Source organism: Rhagoletis zephyria, unplaced genomic scaffold (assembly GCF_001687245.7).
Source record: "Rhagoletis zephyria isolate East Lansing unplaced genomic scaffold, Rhagoletis_zephyria_1.1 Rzeph_scaffold_07772, whole genome shotgun sequence".
NCBI classification, from domain to species: domain Eukaryota; kingdom Metazoa; phylum Arthropoda; class Insecta; order Diptera; family Tephritidae; genus Rhagoletis; species Rhagoletis zephyria.
This window is the reverse complement of record NW_016164854.1, coordinates 1-26,698: the sequence shown is the minus strand read 5'-3', so window position 1 is coordinate 26,698 and position 26,698 is coordinate 1. Positions and strand designations below refer to the sequence as shown.

Here is a 26,698-nt window from a genome sequence, read left to right as displayed (position 1 = left end):
AACAAGTAAAAAAGTCTAAGTTCAGGCGAAGCCGAATATTTAATACCCAGCGCACGTATTAAATATAGTTTTTCACCTTTCTGAAAACTACAGTCTACATAGGTGAAGTGCATTCAATAGAGTGTTTCCTCTTTCATTACACAGGCTTGCGAAATTTAACTTTAATTTCCTCCTTCCAATAATTATGTTATTTTTTCTTTTTTTTTAATATCTAGGTATTAGTTATTTTGTTCTAGCACATTGATGATTATAATCATAATTATTGATGATATGCATATTTTAGAGTTTTTAACAATTTTCATGAAAAGACAAAATTTATTAATTTAAAACTTAACTTTTACTTAAAAAACAACAGTATTAGCTAAAAATACTCCTAAAAACTAAATAAACCCGAAAGACTTATGACGAAGTTTAAACCAGTAGCATGCGGGAGCACTATAAGAAAAATGAAAAAAAACCTACTCAAATAGCCTTTAAGTTTTTTAAGAGGGAAACAATCGTATTTTTTCGGAATCGGAATTTTTTTATTTACCATCGCAGACCTGTATTATCTATTAAAGTATGGAATGGCATGGATAAAGAGTATTCATGATCTTTATGAAGAGGAGTTAAATAGGCATGCGCGGCGCAATTGCGTTAACACCGTAGCCGGAGTTGCCGCGCCAACACCAAGCAACATATGAGGAACACACACACAATTCGCCTTAACTCTTTGAAAATTTACACGTACTTTGTTTTTGCATTTGAGTGTTGAGAACGCAAATTTAAAGCTTTTACTCAAGAATGATAGAATATCGTGGCATTTACTACATTCCTAGCAATTAAATTCAGTTGGCGGTACAAGCGTTGCTCAACGCCGAAAATTATAGAAATAATAGACATGACACCACTGTCTGGTGTACTGCACTGTATGACGATGGGTACTGTGGTGACACTCAGATGGCGCCGTGTTCAATTCAGTACACTGCGTTTTGGCGCTGGGTTAGTGCGCTGACACCACAGGTGGCGTTGGCGTTATTGAGCTGGCGCCAAAAAAATTGCGCAATTACCCGTGGCTAGAGTTAAACTTCGAAAAGGGGAAGCAAATAATCTACAAGAAAAATTTATACAGGTATACAACTTCAAAAATAAAAAATTGTTCTTATCTTGCGAAATAAGAAACCGTATGACTTAAGAATATTAATTATCCTTATGAAGACAAGCTCTACTTCGAAAAGAGAATGTGTGCGCGATTTGCCTAAATTCAATTTGTAGAAGTTTATAAATTTGCTTGTTGCTGACGCTAAATGAAGGAATTTTGTAAAGACCTAAAAGTTTAAATTTGTAGAGGATTTGCACTAATCATTAAATGAAAAGCTATTTTGAGACAAAGCGCTTGTATGTCATTTAGACCCCTTTCAGACACGTCAAGCCTTGATTTCAAGGCTGCTCGTTCGTAGGCAAAGAAGGTGGGACCGAGCAGACTTGAAAGCAAGACTTGATGTGTCTGAAAGGGGTCTTAGAGCTTAAACAGACGGCAGCGTTGATCCGGATTAACTTGGGAATTAACTGCGGTAGATCCGAATTAAGTCCCAGTTAATCCCGATCAACGCTGCCGCCTGTTTAAGCTTTTAGCTTGCGTCGCACACTGGGGCCGCCCCATATAAGCGGGTGCTCAAAATTCTAAAATCAATTTCTTTCCATTAGACTCGCTTGAACTACTTTTAAGAGTAAATGTTTGAAGTCTTAACCCATTATTGATCATGCATTAACCCATTGGTGACCCAGTTTTTTGTAATGTCTTATGTTAAGTTAATTTAATTTTCTTATTGTACAAATTATGAATAGTTTAACCCACTTACCACTTTGACTGAACGCATTGATGAGCATATTTTAACCCACTATTGGCCAATGTTTTATAGAGTCTTTCCGCAGCCAACTTTATTAAAAATAGGTAAGTTTAGGTTACAATATATTCAGGAAGAACATGTCCTTTAGATTTGAGGAAAGCTTTATCAATGAATTCGCAATACTTAGAACAAAGTTAAAAGCGATAAAATGTAATAACAGTAACAATGTGTGTATTTGTTGTAATCTCTACGAAAGAGCATGAAACAGGTGAAGTCATTTATATAGAGATCAGTTCGATAGTAAAAGAGAGGAAATACTAGATACAAAAATTTACGTTTCAATGTTAAACATAATGGGATAAATGCATGGTCAAAACAAAGTTGAAAGCAAAAATAATTTCAGCTCTCTGAAAACACTTTTTTAGAAAAATGTATCAAAAAAAATCGAAATTATTTTTAGTTTCGACTTTGATTCGACTATGAGTATGCCCCATTATGTTTTAAATTTAAATGGATTTACAAATTAAGCATACAAAATATCGAAAAGCAAGTAATGTATCTAACTAAAAGCATTAATTAATTAAAAAAAGCTATATTTTTATTTAAAAAAAAAACTTAAATAAAAAAAAATAAAATAAATAGTCAAAACTTTCCTTATAGTTATGATAGGCGCTATTAAAAGGATTTTGAGAATGCAGTTTCGTAACCCATTTAATCATAGTGCATTAAAGTGCAAGTTTGAGGTAGCAGTACTGTCAAATTTGAAAGCGCTTTGCGCATTTAAAAAAAAAAGTGATTTTGAAAACTACACTTGTAAAAAACAGAGGTTAGTTTAGTTTTTTTTTTTTTAAACATAATATTTTTGAAACACAATTTCAAACAAAATATACCAAAAGAATAAATAAACTTCATTCTAAGTAATGGAAAAAAAACAAAATAACGAAATATAATACCGCTTTCTTACAGTAACTGTTTGAATCGCACATTTGAATTTCTCCGTTTTGAAAGAAAAGTTTTTTGTTCAAATTTGTCAAGTTTGGACACGCATATCTCCCAGCTGAAAAACGATAGAATGCTGAAAACTCATCCCCAATGTAGATATTAATGGGGAATAAACCTGCGTATTTATATTTTCAAAAACAATTTTTTTTTAATTGAGTTTTGAACACGCTTGGCCCCAGTGTGCGTCGCTCCAACAGTGGCAATGGCCGAGTGAGCAGAGCATAGTCGTGCCGTTCGGAGGATCACGAGTTTGAGTCTCGGGCGGAGGAACTCTATTTTTTTTTTTTCTTTTAAATTAATTAAGAAGAAAACAATTTTATTTGAATTTAATTTAGTTTTTAAGTCCATTTATTTGTTTATTTTTGCTTTATTTTTATTATTTTTTTATTTAAATTTATTTTTTTATTACTTTTGATTGTTTAAAAAAAAAAGAAATATAAATATATGTTTTTTAAATTTAGTTTAATAAAAACCAAGGAGTGAAACCGAAACCGTAACCGTTTAAACTCGCTTCGTTTTTCAAAACTGAAATGGAAACCGTAACCGCTATCTTTACCTTTAAAGGAACGAAACCGTTTCAAGCACTGGTTTCAATCGGTTTCCAGAAATTTATAAAAATCAGCCTCAGGATCTAGCAACCAAAATTGTTTTTCTTCGGTAAATGACTTGCGTGACAAATTTGTTTTCTTGTATATGGATATCGTTACTTTTAATTGTCATATATCGTGATTTATGGCCACACAGATAAATGTGCTGCAATTCAAGGCGAAGTTATAAAAACCAAAATCGTAACCGAAGTACTTTGCAAAACCGAAACCGGAACGTTTTTTTTGGATCGGTTTCCTACCCTGATAAAACTACCTAAAGGCGAACAGCATAACGCTAAGACCTCCTCGCTAGCAGATCTTTCAATTAGTCTTTCGAAAGACAGTAAAGAGCTTTTAAGATAGTTGCCAGAATAGACAACTGCCTTAAGAAAGTCATCTGAGTTTTCGTATTTCTAAAATTTGCCGTTTTATAGGAAGTGGGTGTAATTTTAGTCTGATTTGAATAATTTTCTACGAATTACTTTTCCGTTCCAATGTTATTAAGTGCTACGAGTATGGTAGAAATTGGTAATTCGGTTATCGCATTTTCGTTTTTCTCTAAATTACCGTTATATGGTAGATGGGCGTGGTTGTTGCCCGATTCCAAAGATTTTTAACAAAATTCTTAGCTTGACTCTAGAAAAGGCTCGCACCGAGTTGGGCAAGGATTGGTGAAGTCGCTACTAAGATACGGCATTTCGTCAAAAGTCGGCGGGGTCGCGCCCATTTTCCATAAAATTCATAACAAAAATATTTTTTAACAAAATTGTCTTTACATACTTATTTTCAACAATTTTCATCCAATATTTACTGAAATATCGTGGTTTTTGTATTTTTCGAAAATACTGTTATATTGGAACTGGGCGAGTTCACAGTCCGATTTCGCTAATTTTCAATACCAACCTACCTTGAAATGGTGTTTCAATGATTAAACTTCCCGAAGTGTTATGGAATATATCGGGCCCTAACCGCCAAAAGGGCGTAAGCGACAACCTGTTCGATTTTCGATTTCGAAATCGATTACCTACCACCGTACGCACCAGCTGTCAAAATTTTTAAGTCCTACGAAGTACTGTTACAAAGTTATAGCAAAAGCAATTTTGGCTTAAGTGCTTAATTGTACTCTGCCCGGAGTGTCGGTTAAGCCTTTTTCTCCGTGAACAATTTTTCATTGCAGAGGGGAATTGTTACATTTTTGTGAAAAGTTTGGAAGTGCCTCTATTTTACAAGCTTTTATTTCACTTGCTCTATATGTTTTTTTTTTTTAACCGACTTCCAAAAAAAGGAGGAGATTATCAGTTCGTCGGAGTCGAGATATTTGAAAATCCCTTATTTATAGTCCGATTTTGTTCATATTTAGAATGCATATTAGCACTCAGTTCGAGACTGGGCTAGTTATTAATCTGGGTCCCCAGCCAGGCTAAACATCAGCACGGGTCGTCTTACACCAGAGCCTTTTTCAAGAGGTTTGGTCCTTCGTTACCTCCATAGGCCACGATCAAAAAACATTTCCATATATTGAGGAGAGTGAGCAAATGACACTGATTTCTGATTTTCGCTGGACACCGTTCTGACATCTGAGCGTTCAGCCGGGGGATTTTCGCGTTCTTAAAATGACTCCAATAAGACAAAAAAGGTTTTTGTTAATGCAAAAAATTGTTTTTTTTTTTATATCTCTTTTGGCTTAACCGCCGCAATTGCCTGCTGTAGCCTTTTTTTTGTGACGGCAAAAAGGGCGTAAGCGACAAAATCACGTGTTTCATTAAAGATGGACGAATAAAACCACCAGTATAATATACCTAACATCAATCTTAACTTTTCATTAATCTGCACGTTAGGATCTAAAGTAATTGCAGTGTAAATAAGAAAACAACGCCTACTGAAAAATTTACTTTTTGTCGCTTACGCCTTTTTGGCGGTTAGGGCTAGATATGGTGCTGGATTGATCTGATACAGTGCTTTTAGCTTTAAAAAAAAAAAATTTATTTTTTTCCCAAAATATCTATGTTGTTTACGTGACTATTTTACGCACGTACGTGTGCATTATATGTATATGCCCTTATTTCGAAGCTAAATAGTTTAGAATCGATGTCTTAATCGTGTTTTATTCGATGCAAAATTTAAAATAACTTTTATAGTCTCGCTGTCAATTAAGCTATGAATAAACACAATCGAGACAGTCTTTTCTTTTAAAGGTATTGTTACATTTTAAAAAAATAAAAAAAAAATTTAAAAAAAACTTGCAAGTGTTATCTGAAGATCACTTGTTTCTTGATGTATATTCAACTATAAAAGTCCATATGCGCTGTTGTATGACTATCAGTTGTTTTCCGTTCTCAAACTCGAAATCATCAAAGCATCGAAACATGTGGCCCAGAAATTTCTTTGTACTCCGTAAGTCCTTAAGTCGTGGTACATATATGTTTTTCCTACTAACTTATTGAATTCCAGTTTTTGGAGCTGTGCTTTTAATGACTATAGCTATGACTCAAGCTCAGCCAGATGTTACTGTTGACCCAACACTGCCTACAGAGCCAACACCGCCTACAGAGCCATCACCGCCTACAGAACCAACACCGCCTACAGAGCTTACACCACCTGCAGAGCCTACAGAGCCAACAGAGCCTACACCGCCTACAGAGCCTACAGAACCAACAGAGCCCACACCGCCTACACCGGAAACTACGACACCTGCACGGCGAACCAGGAGACCTACGCGCCCGACTAGGCGACCTACGCGCCCAACTAGGAGGCCTGTAGACTCCCAACTAAATGACCTACGCCTTCAATTAGGAGACCTACGTCAACAGCTAACACAGCTACGTCTCCAACTAGGAGATCTACTTCTCCAACTAGTTGAACAGACTACTGGGAGACCACGCTCATAAGTGTGCTTCAAGCAATCTCAACAGCCAATCTAGGCAACGTAAAATTGTGAAAAAGCAGTTGAATACTCAGCTTGTTAGAAAATTCTGAATTTAATTATTTTTTCGCCTTGGATTGGTAAAGTCGTTGAGAGAAGCTAAAATTGGAGGACCTGCTACTAAATGAAAGGACAAATGATAAACTTGAGACACAACAATTAATGTATCGATTGATTTTAAATATAAATGTAGCGTATGTACTTGCAAATATTTAATTATCCAGGAAGTAATTTTCGGCGTAAATATATTTAAATAATTGCTATAAAAAATTATGTGTTCTGTTATAAAATCATATGATTTAATATGAAGTCTTCTTTTTCTAAATACGAATACAAACAATTTTCAGCCCGAAAATTTATAGCCCGAACACAATGGAAACGACGAGCTACGAACCACAGCTGCTAAATTATGTAGATAATTATTTTGGCGATGACTGTGGCTGTGGCCAGATTAGACCTATTTGTTTCTATTTTTTCAGCGACAGATAAGGTTCTTCCTCTCTCAAAAAAATTACATATGTCGTCATCGACAAAACGTTTAGATAATGAAGATAGAATATTGCAAGCTGTGGCCCGTAGCTCGTCGTTTTCAATGTGTTCAGAACTTTAGCTATGCCTTAAAAAAATTTCCTTTAGTTGGAGTCGAGATACAATATTTTAATCGTATTTGAAGCCCGATGGTAGTCACTGCCAGATTTAATGCTCGCAATTGTCTGGAATAACGTCTGTAACTCAATTTCTGAAAGGAATTGCCATGGGGAAAATTTTTGCTCAACAACGGACGGGTTCGACGTATTTTATGAAATTTATTTACTTTTAATGATTGCTATTTATTTATCGAATAGTCGATTCTTTGGTTTGCAGTATATTGATTTTAAGTTTGGTTTAGGTTGATAACGTTACTTGAACCACAGGGTGATTTAATAAAACCGCAAATTTTCTTTTATTAATAAAACGGAAATGTGAGGAAATATTTTTTTTTATTTCATCATGTTTCTTGGTCTATAGTTTTCATGTATGAAACACAATATTCGCTAAATACTTACCACGACACCTACGGCGGATGCTCATAACAAAATTTTCCATGACCTTTTGAGAAAGTTCGGCCCGTATATCATTTTAAACGCGTGTAATTTCGTTCTTAAATAAGCAGTGAAATCGTCTCGGGTTTATTGGCATCGACTTTTTACGTAGAAATCCAATGGTGTCAAATCGCAAGATCTCGCCGGAAATGTAACCTCGTTGTTTCGTTAGATAATGCGCCCTGGAAAATTCGTTAGCAATAGGGCCATTGGTTCATGCGCTGTATGGTAAGCGATCTCGTACAGTTGAAACCAGGTATTGTGCAAATCTATGTCATCTAACTGCTCCAAAGCAGCAATATTTTTGGCCTAACGACCTATATGAAAACGCTAGTGTGTTGTCACGTTTTGAACCGACCCAGTTCTTTCAAATTTCTGCACAAAGGGATTGATTGGTGACACAAATGGCCGGTTTTGTCGAACGAAAAAATTTCGCAATGCTCCAAATGCACTTCTTGCAGAACAACCATTTTTAAACGGTGAATGCTATTTGTTTTAGAAGGAGTTGAAAGCTAATTGAATAAGTCAGTGTGAAGGCAGGACCAGGATAAATGTATTTGCATAAAAATTAAAGCAAAAATGTTTTGGGTAGGCGTCGGAGCCAATAATAACCATCAGTTACCACCTCTGCATGGTTGTAAGTCATGCAGAGTCCCTACGGCTTGTAGCGCTGTGGCTTTGCCGCTTAAACTCTGTACGAGTTTTTTTTTGGGGGGTGCGTCAAGCGGGAGTGTTGAGCACCGGTTATTTATTCAAGTTCAAAAATGGGTTTTTCGCCTGAATTAAGACGTCCACCAAAAAATTTCTGAAAAATATTAAGATTAACGTGAGCTGGACCGATTTGAAAATACGTCTAAAAATGGAGTTTGTTATGAGCAAAAAAAGTTTCTTAAAGAAATTTTTGAAAAAAAAAATCCCCTCAGATGACAAAACAGGTTAAGTTTAAAAAATCTGCATCAAAATATTTAAAAATCTTTTCAACGGAATCGGAATAATACGATTTTTGATGAAAGGTATTTACCACTCTTTTTACTTCTATGCAAAAAAGGTCATTCATGTCCCATTCTTTTTTTTTCAAATACCTACATATCTTAATTCAACTTGGAATGACGCTCGTCCATCCTACATTTCTCTTTCGTCATAAGTCAAAATCGGAATAGTTTAGGTTCCGTTATTCAAGTTTTCCTTATACCAATCTGTGAAAAAAGTTAAAAAAAAAAACAATATGAAAAATCTCATTATTACGATTCCGTTGAAAATTTTTTTAAGACTTTTTATGCAAATTTTTTAAGCTTAAACCGTTTTGCCATTTGAGGGGATTTTTTTCAAAAAAACAAAATCTTTAAGAAACTATTTTTATTCATAAAAAACTCCATTTTTGGAGGTAGTGATGTTTAACCTGTAGTTAGTGTTAGCCAGACATAGAGAAACTGGCCCTTAGTGTTGTTAAATAAAGGAGAAAGGCCTACGGTTTTACGCCGACTCCGAACAATTTTATTTTTATGAGAAGCTGGGTTTCATTCAGAACAGAAAACATGTCTTAAAATGTGACACAATAAAATTATAGTCCAGAGAAAAGTTTTCATTTAGTGCATCGCTAAACTTAGTTAGTTAGTTATGAACTAGCCGAATATAAGTATGTATATGTATGAAATACACACGTTTACAGGGTAGAGTTATATTTTCATGCAACGATGAGTAGCAAGAAAAATGCGACCCTGTGCTAGCTGTTCCGTAATTAGCACTACCCCATATTTCCCTCATTTCTTTCATTTCAATCGCTGTATTTTTTATTATATTTGACACATTTTTTGTAGTTTCTTTGTCATTTAGGCTATGTATAAAAAATGCACCGCTGCACAGTGGGAGAGTTTCATACAAAAGTTGGCCATAAATAGTAATAATTGAGCTGGAAGCTTTAAATTTAGTATGTACACCCACTTCCCATGAAACGGAGATTTTCACTTCAAACTTCTTCTGCCGCTTCATTTCTTTTATCACTTCACTTCTAAACACCAAATTAAGACAGTAGCAAATAATTTGTATAGTACATAGGGGGAGTAAGAAATATAGAAATATGAAAGCTTAATGGCTGAAATACAATGCCGGCGAACGGCGAACTCACCACAGCGAAATTCGCATTGTCAAAATTAGAACACCCGCACGCATATGAAATTGAACACAGCAAAAGCGAAATGCGAAGTTCGCTTGGCGGCGTTTCATGGCGATAGATTTATTTCTATCGCCCTGCTGGGCGATGACAGCTGTGCGTGCCAAAGGTGGCCGTATTTCTTTTTTGCTTTCAAAGTTTTAAAAGAAAACAGCCTAAACACGATTTTTTTTTTTGTTGTTTAAAAAATATAGTTGTGGATTCGTTACATCTGGCTTGAAACAAATTATTTATAATAATCTTTCTTTGTTTTACATTTATATTTGTTATCATTTCCTCATTTCTAAATATGGTTTAGTTTTTTCTAAATATGGTCACCCAAATTATAAAGGCGACCAAATGGGATCAGCTGTTTTCGCTACCGCTCTAATTCTGTTTAAGTAGGCGAAATAGCTGGGCGAACGGTGAACGACAGCATCGCCCAATTCGGCGAAGTTTGCCGTTCGCCGGTATTGTATTTCAAGCATTAGTTGTTCACTTCACTGTTCAAATTCTAGACGCCATAACAACACAGAAGCAAACAGTTTTTTTATGGAGAAGGGTAAGACACATACAAAAGCTGCGAAACTCATATTAAGAGAATTATCTAAGTTATATGATGCAATGCTTTATTTACAATATTTATCTTTAAGGGTTTAGATTGTGGTTAGATCCGCCTTTTTACGAGCCTGGTTAATGCAGTTAGCATCTCTGAAGTAACAGTACAATGTGCAAAGTCTGTTTTGCCAGCAAACATTCCGGTAAATTTTCATAGCTTTCTCAACAAAAATGCGACATACCCTTGTAGTCAGCTGATTAAGTCAAGTGACATTTTGACTAGTTTTGGCTATTTTTCTTTTGTTTATTTACTGTTTATATTTTTTATAAAAGTCTAGCACATTACCTTACCAGCGCTACATAAATCCATTTTTCAAACTTCGTACAAAAATTATGAAAATTCAACTTTAATATTTGCACCCGAAAACTTTAAACTTTTTTTTCACAAAAAATCAATAAACAAAACGTGCATGCGAATGATAAAATTGAGGTTGGCTATTCATAAAGCGTACGTGGGGCCATCGTACATTAAAAAATTNGCCTACGCGCCCGACTAGGAGGCCTACGCGCCCGACTAGGCGGCCTACGCGCCCGACTAGGAGGCCTACGCGCCCGACTAGGAGGCCTACGCGCCCGACTAGGCGGCCTACGCGTCCGGCTAGGAGACCTACACCCCAAACCTTGAGACCTATACTCACTCAAATAAATAACCTACGCCTTGAACTAGAAGATGTACGCCAACAGCTAATAGGCCTACGTGTCCAACTAGGAGAGCTACTCTTATCACTAGCACCCCCTCCTACTAGGAGGAGACCAAGCGCATTTTTTCTATTACCAGGCAAACTCTTTCCGGGAGGCGTAAATTGAAAAACATGCCGCTAGTTGGAAGGAATATAAATAAAACTGTAATATTTGTACATGAGAATTTTTCGATTTTCAAGAATTCCTATAAAATATTGTTTTTCCTGTAATAAAATGACGTGGTTTCATGGGAAGCCTTCTTTGTTTTATTTAAATACAAATACAAACATTTATCAGACCGATGATTTAATAGAAGATTTATAATACAAACTAGGTATTTATTTTAAAAATTTCCTTATTTTCGTAGCTATTAAATCTAGAATGCTCAATCTCAACAAAAATGGGTCAGCTGATTAAGTCAAGTGACATTTTGAATAGTTTTAGCTATTTTTCTTTTGTTTATTTATTGTTTATATTATTTTTCATAAAAGTCTAGCACGTTACCTAACTAGCGCCAGATAAATCCACATTTCACACTTCGTAAAAAAATTATGAAATATCAACAAACTTTAGCATTTGCACCCGAAAACTTTAAACTTTTTTTTTTAATTTTTAGAAAAATTTTGGGTTTGCAGTTTTTAGCTCATTAAATTTTAGTAGGTTGAAGTGCAAATTTCAAAACGGTAAAAAATCGGTTTGATTTTTAATAATTTTTTTTTTGCTGACGGTGTTGTGCATTTCCTTCCGTATAAAATATGCGCGACAATTTCGTTTGTGTGGGAGAAAATGCCTATTTAGCACCATCAGCAAAAAAAATAATTAATAATTAACGCGATCTTCTAGCGTCTCGAAATTTTCACTTTCCCACTTCCCATAATTTAACAAAAAAACTCTGAATAAAAAGTTTAAAATTTTTGGGTGCAAATATTAAAGTTTGTTGAATTTTCATAATTTTTGTACGAAGTTTTAAATGTGGATTTATGTAGCGCTGGTTTGGTAAAATGCTAAAATTTATAAAAAAAAAAATAAACTTTAAATAAATGAAAGAGAAATAGCCAAAACTAGTCAGAATGTCACTTGACAATTGTCTCGAATTGAGACAATGCTAGTTCTAACGTAGACTTCTATAAAATTTCTAATATGAATTCAATATGCTGTTTACTTAGCTATTCAATCTGCCGTCAAATTCTCTTTAAGTACTTATTTTCGACTCCAGAAATACACTGGTTACAAGTAACATTGCATTAGATAATATGTTAGCGATTAAAAAACATAAATAACTGCTAAATATGCCAATCAAATGCTCCTTCCCTACAGCTATACAATGTATTCTATACGTTCATGTATAATAAATGCCCGCGCATATGCAGCTTTCGTAAAAAATCAATAAATAAAACAAAACGTGCATGCGAATGATAAAATTGAGGTTGGCTATTCATAAAGCGTACGTGGGGCTATCGTACATTAAAAAATTACGGCATACAAATACATATATATTTTTTTAATGCTAAAATGGGTTCAAGTTATATAAAAAAATTAAGGGATGATTGTTTTTCTTTTTTTAATATTTAAATTTAATATTAACAAAAAAGAAACTAGTTGTCAACACTTTTTTTTATCAATATTTAAAAATTCATATAAATGCAGATGTGAATGGCGACAACAAGAGTATTAATTTTTATGAAATATGAAATCAATTCCTATAAATTGGTATATAAATAAAGTATACATATACTTTTTGCGGTGGCCAATTCAAAAATAGCGTTTAAAAGCAAAAGCGGTCTGTAAAGTAAACATTTTTAGGTTAAATTGAAACGAATAAAAAACAGAATCCTCCTCACACATAGGCCAAGAGTAGTAGCGCTGTGATACCACATGGAATACTAATCCCTTTCGATGTCACGAGTTTTACCGATGGTATTATTTCCATATGTGAGATCTCTGCCAAGCGTGTGTAATATTCTTCTATGATCCTGCAACTTCAACATTGGTCTGATGTACGCTGTAAGCCAATAAAAGTCCTTATAAGGAAACTAAAGAGTACAGATGAGCGTTTTCAGTCGTACGAGAGCCAAGAATCCTCGCCCCCACACAGGATGAAAAGTTTTCCCGTACATTTACTAAATGAGTTGTGTGATCTCTTAAATATCGTTCAAATGAAGCCATTGATAAACCTACCGTGTTCCTTTTTTTACGGATGTGGTCGAATATTTCCTTGCCAATTTGCCACTTTTACAATTCACCTTAATATTTATGAACTGGTTTCTTTGAGTCTTACTGCTGTACTAACGGCCTCCCCGAACGATTTCGTCAATCGGAGGTAGGTGCAAGGTCGCATTTAGGGTGTATGTATGAGGGCGTCAGGCCAAGGTGCGCTTACACAATATTGCGGTCTTTACATGCACACTTAAACGAATCCCCCATTTAGCCATATTAAAAGTAAATTCGTCTAAGATGAATATGGGGCCAAAGCAGACCAAACCCCGTGTGGTTTTCTATATATTTCATTAGGTCCTTTTTCTGCAAAACCACTGCTTGTCATGAAATGAATACGCATTACGAATTTCAATCAGATTTTATAAAATATAGCGGGTTCTAGAATAAAAAAATTTTCCCCATACAAAAATTGGACCACTTATTGTACATATATGTGTTTCGAAAAAAAAAATCATCACGAAAGTAATAAACCTTTCGAATTTGCATTAACAAAATCGGTTCATAAATAGGGCTTTTATCGGGTCCGTTTTTCGCAAATGCTTTTTTCATTATGCAGGTAGCTTATAATTTGAATTTGATCGAAATCGGCTCATAAAGCCACCTAGCGGGTCTATTTTTTAAAAACGTATTTTCCATCATGTTGGTAGCTTACATTTTGAATTTAAAATAAATCGGTTGATAAATACGATTTTTATAAATAACTCGACTCCAGCGCCACCTAGCGAGTTTTTGAGTTACCTCCGAACAACGGAAACGGCTATTATTTTATATATATAGATAAATAAAATGGCATGGTCTTTGCTGAAATTTGGGTTCCCTGTACTGCTTAACATAAAGCAATTTAAAAATTAAATTTTTTGCTTTTCCTTATCCTACGTGATGTCTGTCGATCGCTATAATAAAATAGTTTTACTACTTCCTTATTTTTTTTTAATTTAGAGCCACAATCTTCCACTGTGCGCTGGCAGTTTTTTCTCGCAAATGTATTGTTACAATTTGAAACAATCGTTAAAAAACTTGCAAGTGTTATCTGAAGAACACTTGTTTCGTGATGTTTATTTCAACTATAAAAGTCCATATGTGCTGTTGTATGACTATCAGTTGTTTTCCGTTCTCAAACTCGAAATCATCAAAGCATCGAAACATGTGGCCCAGGAATTTCTTTGTACTCCGTAAGTCCTTAAGTCGTGGTACATATATGATTTTCCTACTAACTTGTTGAATTCCAGTTTTTGTAGCTGTGCTTTTAATCACTATAGCTATGACTCAAGCTCAGCCTGATGAGCCAGATGTGTCTGTTGTTGACCCAATACCGCCTACAGAGCCTACACCGGAAACTACGAGACCTACACCGCGAACTAGGAGACCTACGCGCCCGACTGGGAGACCTGTACTCCCTCAAATAGATAACCTACGCCTTGAACTAGAAGATGTACGCCAACAGCTAATAGGCCTACGTGTCCAACTAGGAGAGCTACTCTTATCACTAGCACCCCCTCCTACTAGGAGGAGACCAAGCGCATTTTTTCTATTACCAGGCAAAATCTTTACGAGAGGCGAAAATTGAAGCACACGCCGCTATTTGAAAGGATTATAAATGTAATATATGTACATGCAAATATTTAAATTTCCAAGAATTGCTATAAAATATTATTTTTCCTGTAATAAAATGACGTGAGTTCATATGAATCCTCCTTTGTTTTAAATACAAATAAAAACAATTATCAGACCGACGATTTAGTAGAAGATAGAAGTAGCTATGTGGTGACAAAATTTCCCTGAGTTGGAGTCGAGATACAATGTTAAAATCACAGCGCACGGCAGTGCGCGCGAGTGGCGATTGTATTTGCAGCTCGGTTTAGTTAATACTCAAAACAAATAAATGAATATTTTTAAGGCAACCAAAACCTCTTGGCCTAAAATTTCCTATGTGTGTAGCGCTGGAGTCGAGTTTTTTCTAAAAATCGTACTCACTGCCAGATTTAATACTCGTCATGGCCTGAAAGGATCTGCCAAGGGAGAAAAGAATTCGCTAAACAACGGACGTTAAGTTCGACGTATTTCATGAAACTTATTTACTTTTAAAGGACACAAAAAGTTTTATTTTTTTAATTTTATTTAATTTAATTAGCAAACAAACCATATTTAGGACAGCGGGCAAAAGTAGTATTCTATAAACGTACTCGAGCTACCGGAAAAATATTAAACTGTCCATGGTTAATCGATGGTTCTTTTGACCCTTCTACAGTGATTGGGTGAAAATTTCCCAATTTCCAGAAAAAAAGCTTTTATTGCACAATTAAGTAATTTAAATTAATCCATTCAACATCTTACACGGATGACAAACGGGCTCGATTATTTGCATAAACAGCCCTTATTTGCTTTTACTCATGCATTTTCCTCTTTAAAATGCGCACAAGTGGCGAACAAATGCACAAAATTTTTGGGAATTACCTTTTGTACAAGTAAGCAAACAAAGCAGGCGAGTTTCGCGTCCGCAGTAGTCGAGAGGGTTTGCGGGCTACAAGCCTGCGGCTGCCATTTTCGATCATCGGTTGGAGCGATTGCGAAAACATTTTTTTGTTTTTATTATTTGTTTTATATTTTTTTATTTCATTTGATTTATATATTTAATTTTACTACATTTAATTTTACTTAAAAAAAATATAGAAAAAAAGAATTAAAATGAAATAAATGAAAATTCTACTGGCCGTGGGACTCAAACCCACGACCTTGCAGCTCGTTTAGCCGCATTACTGCCGTCTGTTAGGGTAAAATTATTATGCGCATATGTATGCCAGATTATATGCGTAAAGGTTGGTTTTCACTATGCTATATTTTGAGGCCAAAATTTGCCGATATATTTTGACACAACTTTATCTCCTTGATCCATACCTTTACCGATAATATTATGTGCCAAAAACAGACAGATCGCCGATTTATCAGCACACGTACTCGACTTAAAATATATCCCGATAGAAACCCATCAATATAGTGCTTTTTAATCTCATTTGGCAACGCGTTGTCACTTATTTGACGACAAATTCCATTGAATTTGACATAGTGAAAATAAACCTTAAGCTTTGCCGGCTATCACAGCTTTTATTTGCTATTTAACGTAATTTAAATGATTGAAATTAAGCATTCACTATGCTTGGCAATGAATTCTGTGTTTTTCATTGGAAAATCGCTGGATTTAAAACCAAGCGAGTTATCAATCGCAAGAGAAGCCAGCACTCAAGACAAGTAGCATTCCCGAAAAACAAACAGATATATCAAGCCCGAATGATTCAATTTTGGCGTAATTTGGAGCCTTTACTTTCTTTGAACGATTTATCTATGGTGAAACCCGCTTAAGTACCCCCCCCCCCNCCAACATTTTTGGACACCATGAATTTTCTAATGTATTCTGAAGAAAATCCCTCTCTTAAGTACCTCCCCGCTTATTTACCCAACCCTCCTAAGTACCTAAATTTTTCGTACCCCATTTCCCATTTTACTTATAATTTTCCCCTTTTAAGTGCTCTTTTAATATTCCTTAAAATACTTACATACATATTCTGAAATTCAGTGGCAGCGCTAAACACCTTCGGCAAAAAAATTCAAAAAAATCAACGGTAATTTTTAGCCACTTGAAACTTGCACATTATTAAACTAAAATTGAAAGGCCAATAAAACTTTATACTCAAAAAAAAATCTTCTGGGTAAAAAGTTTGAAATTTTGATACGTTTTTTTAAGTGTTCTACAAAATCTTAAGCTTAGGTTTATATGGTATATTTATACTATAAACATGTATAATCAATGACTTTTTAAAGAATGTAGTTCTTGTAAAAATTACATACCGTTGCTTTATCTATTTTTTTTTTACAAATTTCTTTATTTGTTTATCTGTTTAGATAATGCTACGATCTTGGTTTTAAACTACGTATACTTCATTAAATGTTCATGTTTTAATCAAGGATTTACATATTTATGCAAGTTAACAAGAAGATGTATCTACATCAATAATTATGTTCGCTTAAGTACTCGCATCGAGGTACTTAAGCGGGTTCTTTTAAGTACCCAACCCGCCTAAGTACCTCAAAAAGCTGACATTTTTCGTGAGGTACTTTATCGGGTTTTACTGTATTTATATATGAAACACAATATCTGTTAAATGCCCACCACGCAGGAATTGTCCAACTCCATGCCATCTAGCTGAGGCCATAAAAAGTTGCCGGCATAGTTTTCGAAGAAGTATGGTCCGATGACTCCGCCAGCGCAAAAACCGCACCAAACAGTGACTCGTTGTGGATGCATAGTTTTTCCTTGAATTACATGTACATTTTCAGCCCCAAATGAGGCACTGCTTGCAGAACGATCGTTTTCATAAAACGTTTGTTATCCTGGCACGATAACGTTCCCGACTACGAATTGGAGTTGTCGCCACCTGATCCAGAAGAAATATACTATCAAATTTTAATACATCCTCTCCCAAAAAAGAAGAGAAAATATTTATTGAAATCGGATGCAAGGATGCAATTAAATTATAGTTTAGAGAAAATTTTACATTTAGTGCATCGCCACATAAAGTTTATGAATGCATGAACTAGACGAGGTTAAGTGTATAAAGTATGCACATTTACAGGGTTGAGCTATATTTTCATGGAGCTGTTCTGTTATTGAAACTGCTACATATGTACATAGGCCGCTCATTTCATTCGCTCCATTTTTTGCTATATTTTGTTATTTTATTCGACACAAATATTTTCTGCTTACTACCTATGCATGCTACAATTTCGCACTGGAGTGTTCTCGTACACTTTTATATATTTTCGCTTAGGATTTATGCATTTCGCGCTATCGTGCAATTTTGCAAAAATATCTTTTGTAGTTTCTTTGTCAATTAAGCTATGAATAGACGCACTCCAGACAGTCTTTTGTTTTTAATGTATTGTTACAATAGGGGTATTATCGCAGTCTTGCAAAAACCTGGCACGGTGCACGGTTTGCGAAGCTGATGTCAATTCCCCTATAAAAGTACGTCTGCGCTGTCGTAAGAGCATCAGTTGTGCTCCGTTTTCAAACTCGAAATCATCAAGTAATCAAAACATGTGGCCCAGGAATTCCTTCGTGTTCCGTAAGTTCTTAAGTCGCAATATATGATTTTCCAACTAACCTGTTGAATTCCAGTTTTTGGAGCTGTGCTATTAATCACTATAGCTGTTACACATGCCCAGCCTGGTGTGCCGGGTGGTGTTGTTGTTATCCCAACTAAAAGACCTCCTCCAACTGGAGCACCTACGCCCCCAACTAGGAGACCTACACCCCGAACCAGGAGACCTTTAATCTACCAACTAGAAGTGCTACGCGTTCAACTAGAAGACGCACTACGCCGCCAACTAGAACAACTACAACTTCAACTAGCAGGCGAATTACGCCGCCAACTAAGAGAGCTACTCCAAAGTATACGAGACAGAACTAGGAACTGATAAATGTGCTTTACGCACTCTCAACTGTTAATCTAGGCCGCGTAATAGTAAGTGGAAGCCGTTGAACACTTTAGCTAATTGGAAAATTCTACATTTGTTTCTGTTTTCTCCTCTATTTTTAGACTGGCCCTTTATAAGTCAGCCATTGCGAAAAGCTAAAACTTGGGGAACCTGCCGCTAATAAGTTAGAGACACAATGATTGATAGAATGTTAACTAATTGATGTTAAATATGAAATTTTCGCCACAAATGCATACATACATAAATGAATACATATGTTTCATTAATTCTTATAAAAAGTTATTTTTCTTGCAATAAAATGACGTGATTTCATATGGAGCCCACTTTGTTTTAAATACAAATACAAACAATTATCAGACCAACGATTAAAGAGAATATTTAGACAATTTTCTTTAGTTCGAATCGATGTACAATATTAAACTCCTTTTTAAATCCTATTCGAAACAACATATGTACATATTTATTAGGAAAACTAAATCTGTTGGCCTAAAATTGACTTGTTGTATGGCGCTGTAGTGAAGTTTTTTCTAAAAATCGTAATAATTGTCAGATTTAATACTCGCATTTATCTGGAATAACGTATGTAATTCATGGCCTGAGTATTACATTACAAGGACATTAAAAGTTGTATTTTCCTACTTTGCTGAATTTAGTTTTTGAGGACAGCGAAGCAAACTGGGCCAAAATTCTATCTGAAGAATATTAAACCGTCAATATTAGTCGATGTTATTTTTAACCTTTCTATAATGGTTGGGTAAAAATTACCCAATTTTCAATAAAAAATGCTTTTATTACACAGCCAAGTATGTAGTTTTAATCAAATTCTGTCTCAATCTATTCGGTAATATCACATATGTATGGCTCTGGGTTTGGGTAAATATAAAAAGTACATACTCTATTTTTAATTTCATTTTTTCGCACACACACAGCGTCATTTTGACCTCAAAAATATTCTTGGCGTTCAAACTAAAGATTTCTTAACACTCCTTCGTTTGACATCCATACTTTAATATTTTGTATAACTTGTGTATAAGTTGACTAAATTCGACATTTCAAGCAGGTGGCAACACTCTTCAAAATATTTTCAAAATACTACTTTCTAAAACCCCTTTAATTTGCCACCCATATGGTAATACGTACTTCTCTTACCTAATATGATTTTTTGAACAGCTGGCAACCCTCCTATAGTTCAGCTAAGAAACTAAGCTTTTAAAAACCATTTCGATTGATACACAATTTGCAATAATTGGTTTATTTTTTTTAATAATTTCAATATAATTTTTTAGAAGATGGCAACTCTTTTCAAAAAAGTAAAAACTTATTGCACATCTATAATCCAAGGCTTTAAGTTTGACGCCTCATTTTGGAAAATCGAACGAACGGTTTGGATCTGATGGTATTGATTATTAAATTATTTGAATGTAATTTTTTATCAGGTGGCAACTCCTGTCGAAAAAAATAAAACCATTTTGCACATCTAAAGGCCAAGAGCTTTAATTTCACACTCCATTTTTCAAAATCGAACGAACGGTGCAGATCTTTTATTCGAAAAAAATGCCTTCGCGTATTATACATATATGTATATCGACTGCTGAGTGAAAGGTCGACCTATCTCGGCAGCCAGTTCGAAAACGCCCTATCTCAAAAAACTTTTCAAAAACGTCCTATTTCAGAATTTGGATGAAGAACGCCCTATTTCGGAATTCGTCCTATCTCAGCTGCCGATTCAAAAACGCCCTATATCAGCACATTTTCAATACATTTTGAAGTGAGATAGGGCATTTTTTAATCATATTCTGAAATAGGGCGTTCTTCAACCAAATATGTAGCTTATACAACTGACGGTATCACGTAATTTTCTTTCGTATGGTTTTCGATCCGTGAACGGATATTACGATTCGAGCCCAGGATTGTGGTTCTCTGAATGTACCCCTGGTAAACACGTAAACACTCACTATCTTTCAGTTCATCTACTATAAACGCAACGATCTTTTGTACAAACTCCTTTGCATACATTTACCATAGATCTTCTCAGCAAATTTCAAAGTCCGTGTCCGAGGATATAGCAAATGTAAAATTTCAAGGCTATGGAATATGCCGCGCGCCCTTGTACAAACTCATTTATATTTACCTCACTATAAGCGCCCACTTTATTTTTTTCCTCACGCTACATTTCAAAGTCATGTGACTTATCGTTCCTAAGTTATAGCTGATTAAATTTTTACGCCTTTGGGATATTCCACGCTCCCTTTTACAAACTTAATTATGTATGTATATGGATATTTTACTTTCAGCATATTTCATAGATCTGTCTTCACACCAAATTACAAAACCAAGTGACTTACGGTTCCGAAGTTATTGCTGATTAAAAATTTCATACCCATGGGAGGGATCACGCTCCGTTGTCAGATCCTATTTTTTATACTCTATGTTATGTCCGAGGTCACTGTCTAGATACCAGTTAAATCTCCATGAAAATCCATTCCATTTTCTTCCGTTATATTATAGTATATTTAGATTTGCTCCCTTAATTTGTTTGAGAAGTGTATTAAATAGCTGCCTACATTGGTAGGTAAAGCCAAGCAAACATTTTTATTCTTTACTACCGAAACCAGATAAATTTTCGTAAACGCCCACGTACTCATGAACCTCCATGTTTTTTTAGGCCAACGTAGATCCCCATCTTGTCTTCCCTGGACCCCGGGGGGTCCACCCTAACCACTTTTGGAATCACCGCGTTAGATTGTGCGCCCTGGGAAATCCGTTCGCAATAGGGCCATTGTTTCATGCGAAAAAAGAATATGTCCAAGACCACAAAATGAAATCGAGGCCATAAAAAGTTTGTTATTAAGTCACGATAACGTTCACCGCAACAGTGTTACCGGCATAACTTTCGAAAAAGTACGGACTGATGACTTCGCCAGGCCAAAAACCACACCAAATAGTGACTCGTATTTACAAGCTTTTATTAACCGACTTCCAAAAAAGGAGGAGGTTATCAGTTCGTCGGAATATTTTTCTTTTTTTCTTTTTTTTATGTATGTTACCGCATAACTTTGCACCACGTCAACCGATTTCTATAATCCTTTTTGCAACGGAAAGGTAGTATGTCAGAGGTGGTCCTATACTAATTTGGTTTAGATCCGATCATTGAATGATGAAATATATAGATATATATATATTTTTTTTAAGTCGGTTTTTTTTGCTAAAAATTACTTGTTTAATTTGTTCTGTATGTATGTATGATTGTTAGGGGCAAATCTTGCAATCAATTTTTTACCAACTTCCCGATGACCTACAGACTTGAAAGTTCACAGTCGGCTCAGAGTTAGGCGATAGGTGGCGCAGGAGTCGATATATTATGTAAACCGGTATTTATGGTCCGATCTTGTTCATATTTAAAAAGCTTACTTTAAAAATATTTGGTTTACAGTTAACTTATTACTTACATGTAGATTTTCAGCGCCAAATGCGTAGCTTTTTTCAGAACGACCATTTTCATAAAAGGTTTGCTATCCTGGCGGGATAATGTTCACTTTGTTCCACAACAGCAATATTTTCGGCCGAACGACGTGTATCTAAACGCACGTGTTTTTTCATGCTTTTCACCGACCCAGTTTCTTCATATTCCTGCACGAAACGGCTGATTGGTGGCTCATCAGATTGCCGGTTTTGTCGACCGAAAAGGTCACGCAATGCGAGAAATGCTCTTCTTGTATAATAACTATATTCACAAAACGTTTGAATCACTTTTACGTGTTGCTCAACTGAGTATGGCTCCATGACTTAGTTTGTCAAAGCCTGAAGTACCAACTGTCTTGAAACAAGTAATTTTTAAGTAAAAAAGTAGAAAACAAAACCGACTTCAATTCTCATTTAAAAATTTAGGAGTACCGTTAATTTTTTCGTGATCCAATGATCGGATCTACCTTTCCGATGCAAAAAGAACTATCGAAATCGGTTGGCGTGGTCCAAAGTTATGCGGTAACATACATAAAAAAAAAAATATTCCGACGAACTGATAACCTCCTCCTTTTTTGGAAGGCGGAAAAAAATATTATAAAACGTTTAACAAATGATTGCTGTCAAAAATCTGCATCACCTCTATAATTGCAACCGATTTTGAAACGGTGAATGGTCTTTGTTTTTGAAAGAGTTGAACGCTAATGCTTTTTATCTGCTTTGAGTCCCAAAACTTGATAGTAATTCTTTTAGCTTACATACAAACGAAAAATTACGACTTTTATGCACATGTGATGTAAGCTTACAATAAAATTATAGTTCAGAGAAAAGTTTACGTTTAGAGCATCGCTACATTTAGTTTATGAATGCAAGAACTAGCCGAAGATAAGTACGTAAAACATGCAATGTAGCAAGAAAAAGGCCACCCTGACCTAGCTGTCGTATTACTGGAACTGCTACAGATTTATCCCATTCGTCCATGCTCTAGGCTTGGGATTTATGCATTTCGCTCTAAAATGGAATCTTGCAAAAATATCTTCTTTAGTTGCGTTGTCAATTACGCTATTAATAAACGCACTCCAGACAGTCTTTTGTTTTAAATGTATTGTTAAAATTTTAAATAAATGTAAAAAAAAATTTCAAGTATTATCTGAAGAACACTTGTTTGCTGATGTCGATTCCTCTATAAAAGTAGGTCTGCGCTGTTGTATGACTATCAGTTGTTTTCCGTTCTCAAACTCGAAATCATCAAATCATCAAAACATGTGGCCCAGGAATTCCTTCGTGTTCCGTAAGTTCTTAAGTCGCGATATATGATTTTCCAACTAACTTGTTGAATTCCAGTTTTTGGAGCTGTGCTTTTAGTCACTATAGCTATGACTCATGCCCAGCCTGGTGAGCCAGGTGATGCTGGTGTTATCCCAATTAAAAAACCTCCTCCAACTGGAACACCTACGCCCCCACCTAGGAGACCTACACCCCGAACCAGGAGACCTAGACTCCCTCCACTAGAAATCCTACGCATTGAACTAGAAGGCGAACTACGCCGCCAACTAGAAGTACTACGCCTTCAACTATCAAACGAACTAAGGCGCCAACTAAGAGCCCTACGTCTCAGCCTAGAACTCCAAAGTAGGGGCTGATAAGTGTGCTTTACAAAATCTCAACTGCCAATCAAGACCACGTAATAGTAAGTAGAAGCCATTTTATACTTCAGCTAATTGGAAAGTTTTATATTTGTTTCTGTTTTCTCCTCTATTTTTAGACTTTAAAATTGGAGAACCTGCCGTTGAATGCAAAGTTAAATGATTGTTGGAATGTTAACTAATTTTTGTTAAAGATGAAATTTTAGCCACAAATACATACATACATATGTTTGATTAATTAAAAAATGGTTTTTCTTGCAATAAAATGACGTGATTTCATATGGAGTCTACTTTGTTTTAAATACAAATACAAACAACTATCAGACCAACGATTAAAGAGAAGATTTAGACAATTTTCTTTAGTTCGAATCGAGATACAATTTTAAAACCTTTTTTAAATCATATTCGAAACAACAACATAAATATTTAATAGGCAAACGAAATCTGTTGGCCTTAAATTGACTGGAGTCAAATTTTTTCTAAAAATGGTACACTGTGGGGACAAAATATTAAAATCAAATATAAACGTAATTGGTCTTACTATAACCGTCAATGAAAGTACTGTTGTATATTGTTAAATATTCAATTCAATTACGCGCATATCAAAATTACTGCGTTCGTTCTGAAAAAGCATCCATGAAGTGAATAATCAAGATAAAACAAAAAAATGTATACTTGAATTTGGAATTCGAACCCTAGCCATCCCTGGATATCAACAAATTGTGGCAAACACCTTTGCACACTCAGCTACATACAGACATATAAATTTGCTTTCAAATGTTGAATTTCCATCAACACCACAGCAAGCGATTTACTAGCAATTTTTTGCATTACTGGTCGTTAGGCAATGCGCTAGCGATTAGGCTTTCTGCACATTGGTCGTCCAATCATAGTTGCTTCATCGTCACAATCATGATGCAACGATTACATGACGACTACACTTTCGCACACTCGGTCGTGATATTTTAATTCATTGGCGTCTAAAAATTCACTTGGAGCAGTTATTTTCTGGTTGATATTTTCGCGAAATAATTACAAAAACCTGCCATTTTTAAAATATAGACTCTGCTGCACCAATTCTAGACATCATTTTCCAGTAATATCTCTTCTTTTCTTTTTCTGGAATGTGTTTTGAGCATGCACACAGAGACTTTTTACAATTTCGTCATATTTTATAGTTAAAACGCTCATATTTATTGAATTTTAATGCAATTATCCACTTTTTAATAATTTCCACAGATTTTATGCAAACAATACTCATTGTCATGCAATTTTAACGCCACTATTAACTTTTCCACTAATTTTTCCCCATAAAATCTAAACAAACAATGCGTGCACAACGATTAGCAAACGACAGTACCGTACTTATCCGTTTCTGCATCTTCTACGATTTGCCGATAACTAGCCGATAACGACAAGTGTGCTGATCTCCTTTGAAATGCATGTGCTCGGCTCAAAATTTCAGGGCGAGACGATAACGCAACTATGATTGGACGACAAGTGTGCAGATAGCCTTAGTTATCGCCACTTTTGCACCAGGTAATCGTTAGCGAAAGGACAAACCACGCGCACCGCTTGGTACGCTTCAGTGACATTGCCATGTTAAATTCGTCAGGCAAAGGAATTATTACTATCTATGGAAAACGGGCGTGACCAATTTTATAGAAGAGCCTTTTACATACATAAGTTGTGATTATTGATCAACTTCAAAAATTCATTTTCAGGTCATATACATATTTAAACTGCAGCTTCGCCCGCGTGATGCTTGGTTTAACGCAATTCTTTTCAATGTAAAAAGGAAGGAAACAAATTATTTCACCAAATAAATATAAGAATTTTTATTTAAAAAATTACTATTATTATTATTATTAATGCAATACATATCTTTAACCAACGTTCCGGGACTTATTGCCTTGGGCATATATGTACATATATAGAGATTCCTGGCTCTCGATACACACGAGAGGCCGACGTAGATTTGTGCGTGCGAGAAAGATAGTATGCCCAGATATATTCCTGCAACTTTAAGTGTTTGTCCTAGGCTTTTACTAGTCGTTATTGCGAAGGCTACTTTTAACGGAAACTGCAAACGTTTAAACTGAAATGGCATGTTTTTTGGAATTATGGGAATTTATGGTGTCAGTATTGATTGTCCTTTCGCCCCGCCAGTAGTGATGGTGGCTGCCACAATATGTCTTTTCAGCTCCGTTATGTATAGTCGTGTGTCATTTCACAATCTAGGTGCATCTAGGTTACGCATCAATATGACTGGCACCCCTTCCTTTAATTCCAGTTCGTGGAACGGTACCTCTGACAATTTTAAAGAGTTTGCATCCTCATTTGCCATCACTGTATCAACAGACATATATGTCGTCGCCTCACCAGGCACTTTATCAATAATTTTATTATGGATGTTTCCCACTAATTCATTCTTGTGGCCCTCACCCATCTCACCGATTGTACAGCTGGACTCTCATGTTCGTTCAATATTTCCACCTTTGCCCACAATGGCGAAGCCCTGTTGCAGGCACTTATCTCGTCTGTCGCAGTGCCTCGCTCGATGACAGGTAGCGTCCGCCGTCAATTAGTCTCTCAGAGCTCGTTGGAATATACGTCGTCATGTGCTGTTTCTTGAAACCTGTAGGCGATGTCTTCAAAAAAAGCGTTTTTATACTTTTCCCACATTTGCAGGGGGTTTGAAACTTCGCAAAACTTACTAAAATCTCTCCCCTTTGACACCTTTTTGTTTAAATATTTCATTTAACTTGGTGATTAAAATGATTTTAAATTGCTAAATGGGTTGCAACTGTCTTCAAAAATACTTTCGTAAGAAAGCCTTCTTAACCCTCTCTCGTTTGATACTCATACCAAAACATTTCGTTTAACCTTAACCTTAACTTAATAAATAGTTTATTTTAACTTTTGAAAAAAGTGGCAACCCCCTTCAAAATCCTGGTCATATCCTCTTCTTCTTCTTCTTAATTGGCGCTGTAACCGCCTAAGCGATTT

The 26,698-nt window shown here is 35.4% G+C and overlaps 2 protein-coding genes and 2 long non-coding RNA genes across 4 annotated transcripts; all 4 read left to right on the top strand.

The window, feature by feature from the left end:
• The first annotated feature begins 5,740 nt into the window (after positions 1-5,740).
• LOC108374501 (extensin-like) lies at positions 5,741-6,306 on the top strand. Its single transcript, XM_017630473.1, has 2 exons — positions 5,741-5,812; positions 5,870-6,306. Exons 1-2 carry the CDS (start codon positions 5,785-5,787, stop codon positions 6,304-6,306), a joined length of 465 nt encoding a protein of 154 aa, XP_017485962.1. The 5' UTR covers positions 5,741-5,784.
• A 7,898-nt stretch (positions 6,307-14,204) lies between these two features.
• On the top strand, positions 14,205-14,655 carry LOC108374500 (uncharacterized). Its single transcript, XM_017630472.1, has 2 exons — positions 14,205-14,260; positions 14,318-14,655. The coding sequence occupies exons 1-2, from the start codon at positions 14,233-14,235 to the stop codon at positions 14,653-14,655; spliced, it is 366 nt and encodes a 121-aa protein (XP_017485961.1). The 5' UTR covers positions 14,205-14,232.
• Positions 14,656-18,142: 3,487 nt separating this feature from the next.
• On the top strand, positions 18,143-18,798 carry LOC108374503 (uncharacterized). Its single transcript, XR_001849054.1, has 3 exons — positions 18,143-18,208; positions 18,262-18,607; positions 18,683-18,798. It is a non-coding gene; the product is annotated as an uncharacterized LOC108374503 (long non-coding RNA).
• A 4,444-nt stretch (positions 18,799-23,242) lies between these two features.
• On the top strand, positions 23,243-23,903 carry LOC108374502 (uncharacterized). Its single transcript, XR_001849053.1, has 3 exons — positions 23,243-23,334; positions 23,388-23,733; positions 23,809-23,903. It is a non-coding gene; the product is annotated as an uncharacterized LOC108374502 (long non-coding RNA).
• The last annotated feature ends 2,795 nt before the right edge of the window (positions 23,904-26,698 follow it).

Coding starts and splice junctions, on each gene's coding strand:
- LOC108374501 (XM_017630473.1), top strand. CDS start 5,785: ATGTGGCCCAGAAATTTCTTTGTACTCC. Junction 5,813..5,869: donor CAGAAATTTCTTTGTACTCC/GTAAGTCCTTAA, acceptor ATTGAATTCCAG/TTTTTGGAGCTGTGCTTTTA.
- LOC108374500 (XM_017630472.1), top strand. CDS start 14,233: ATGTGGCCCAGGAATTTCTTTGTACTCC. Junction 14,261..14,317: donor CAGGAATTTCTTTGTACTCC/GTAAGTCCTTAA, acceptor GTTGAATTCCAG/TTTTTGTAGCTGTGCTTTTA.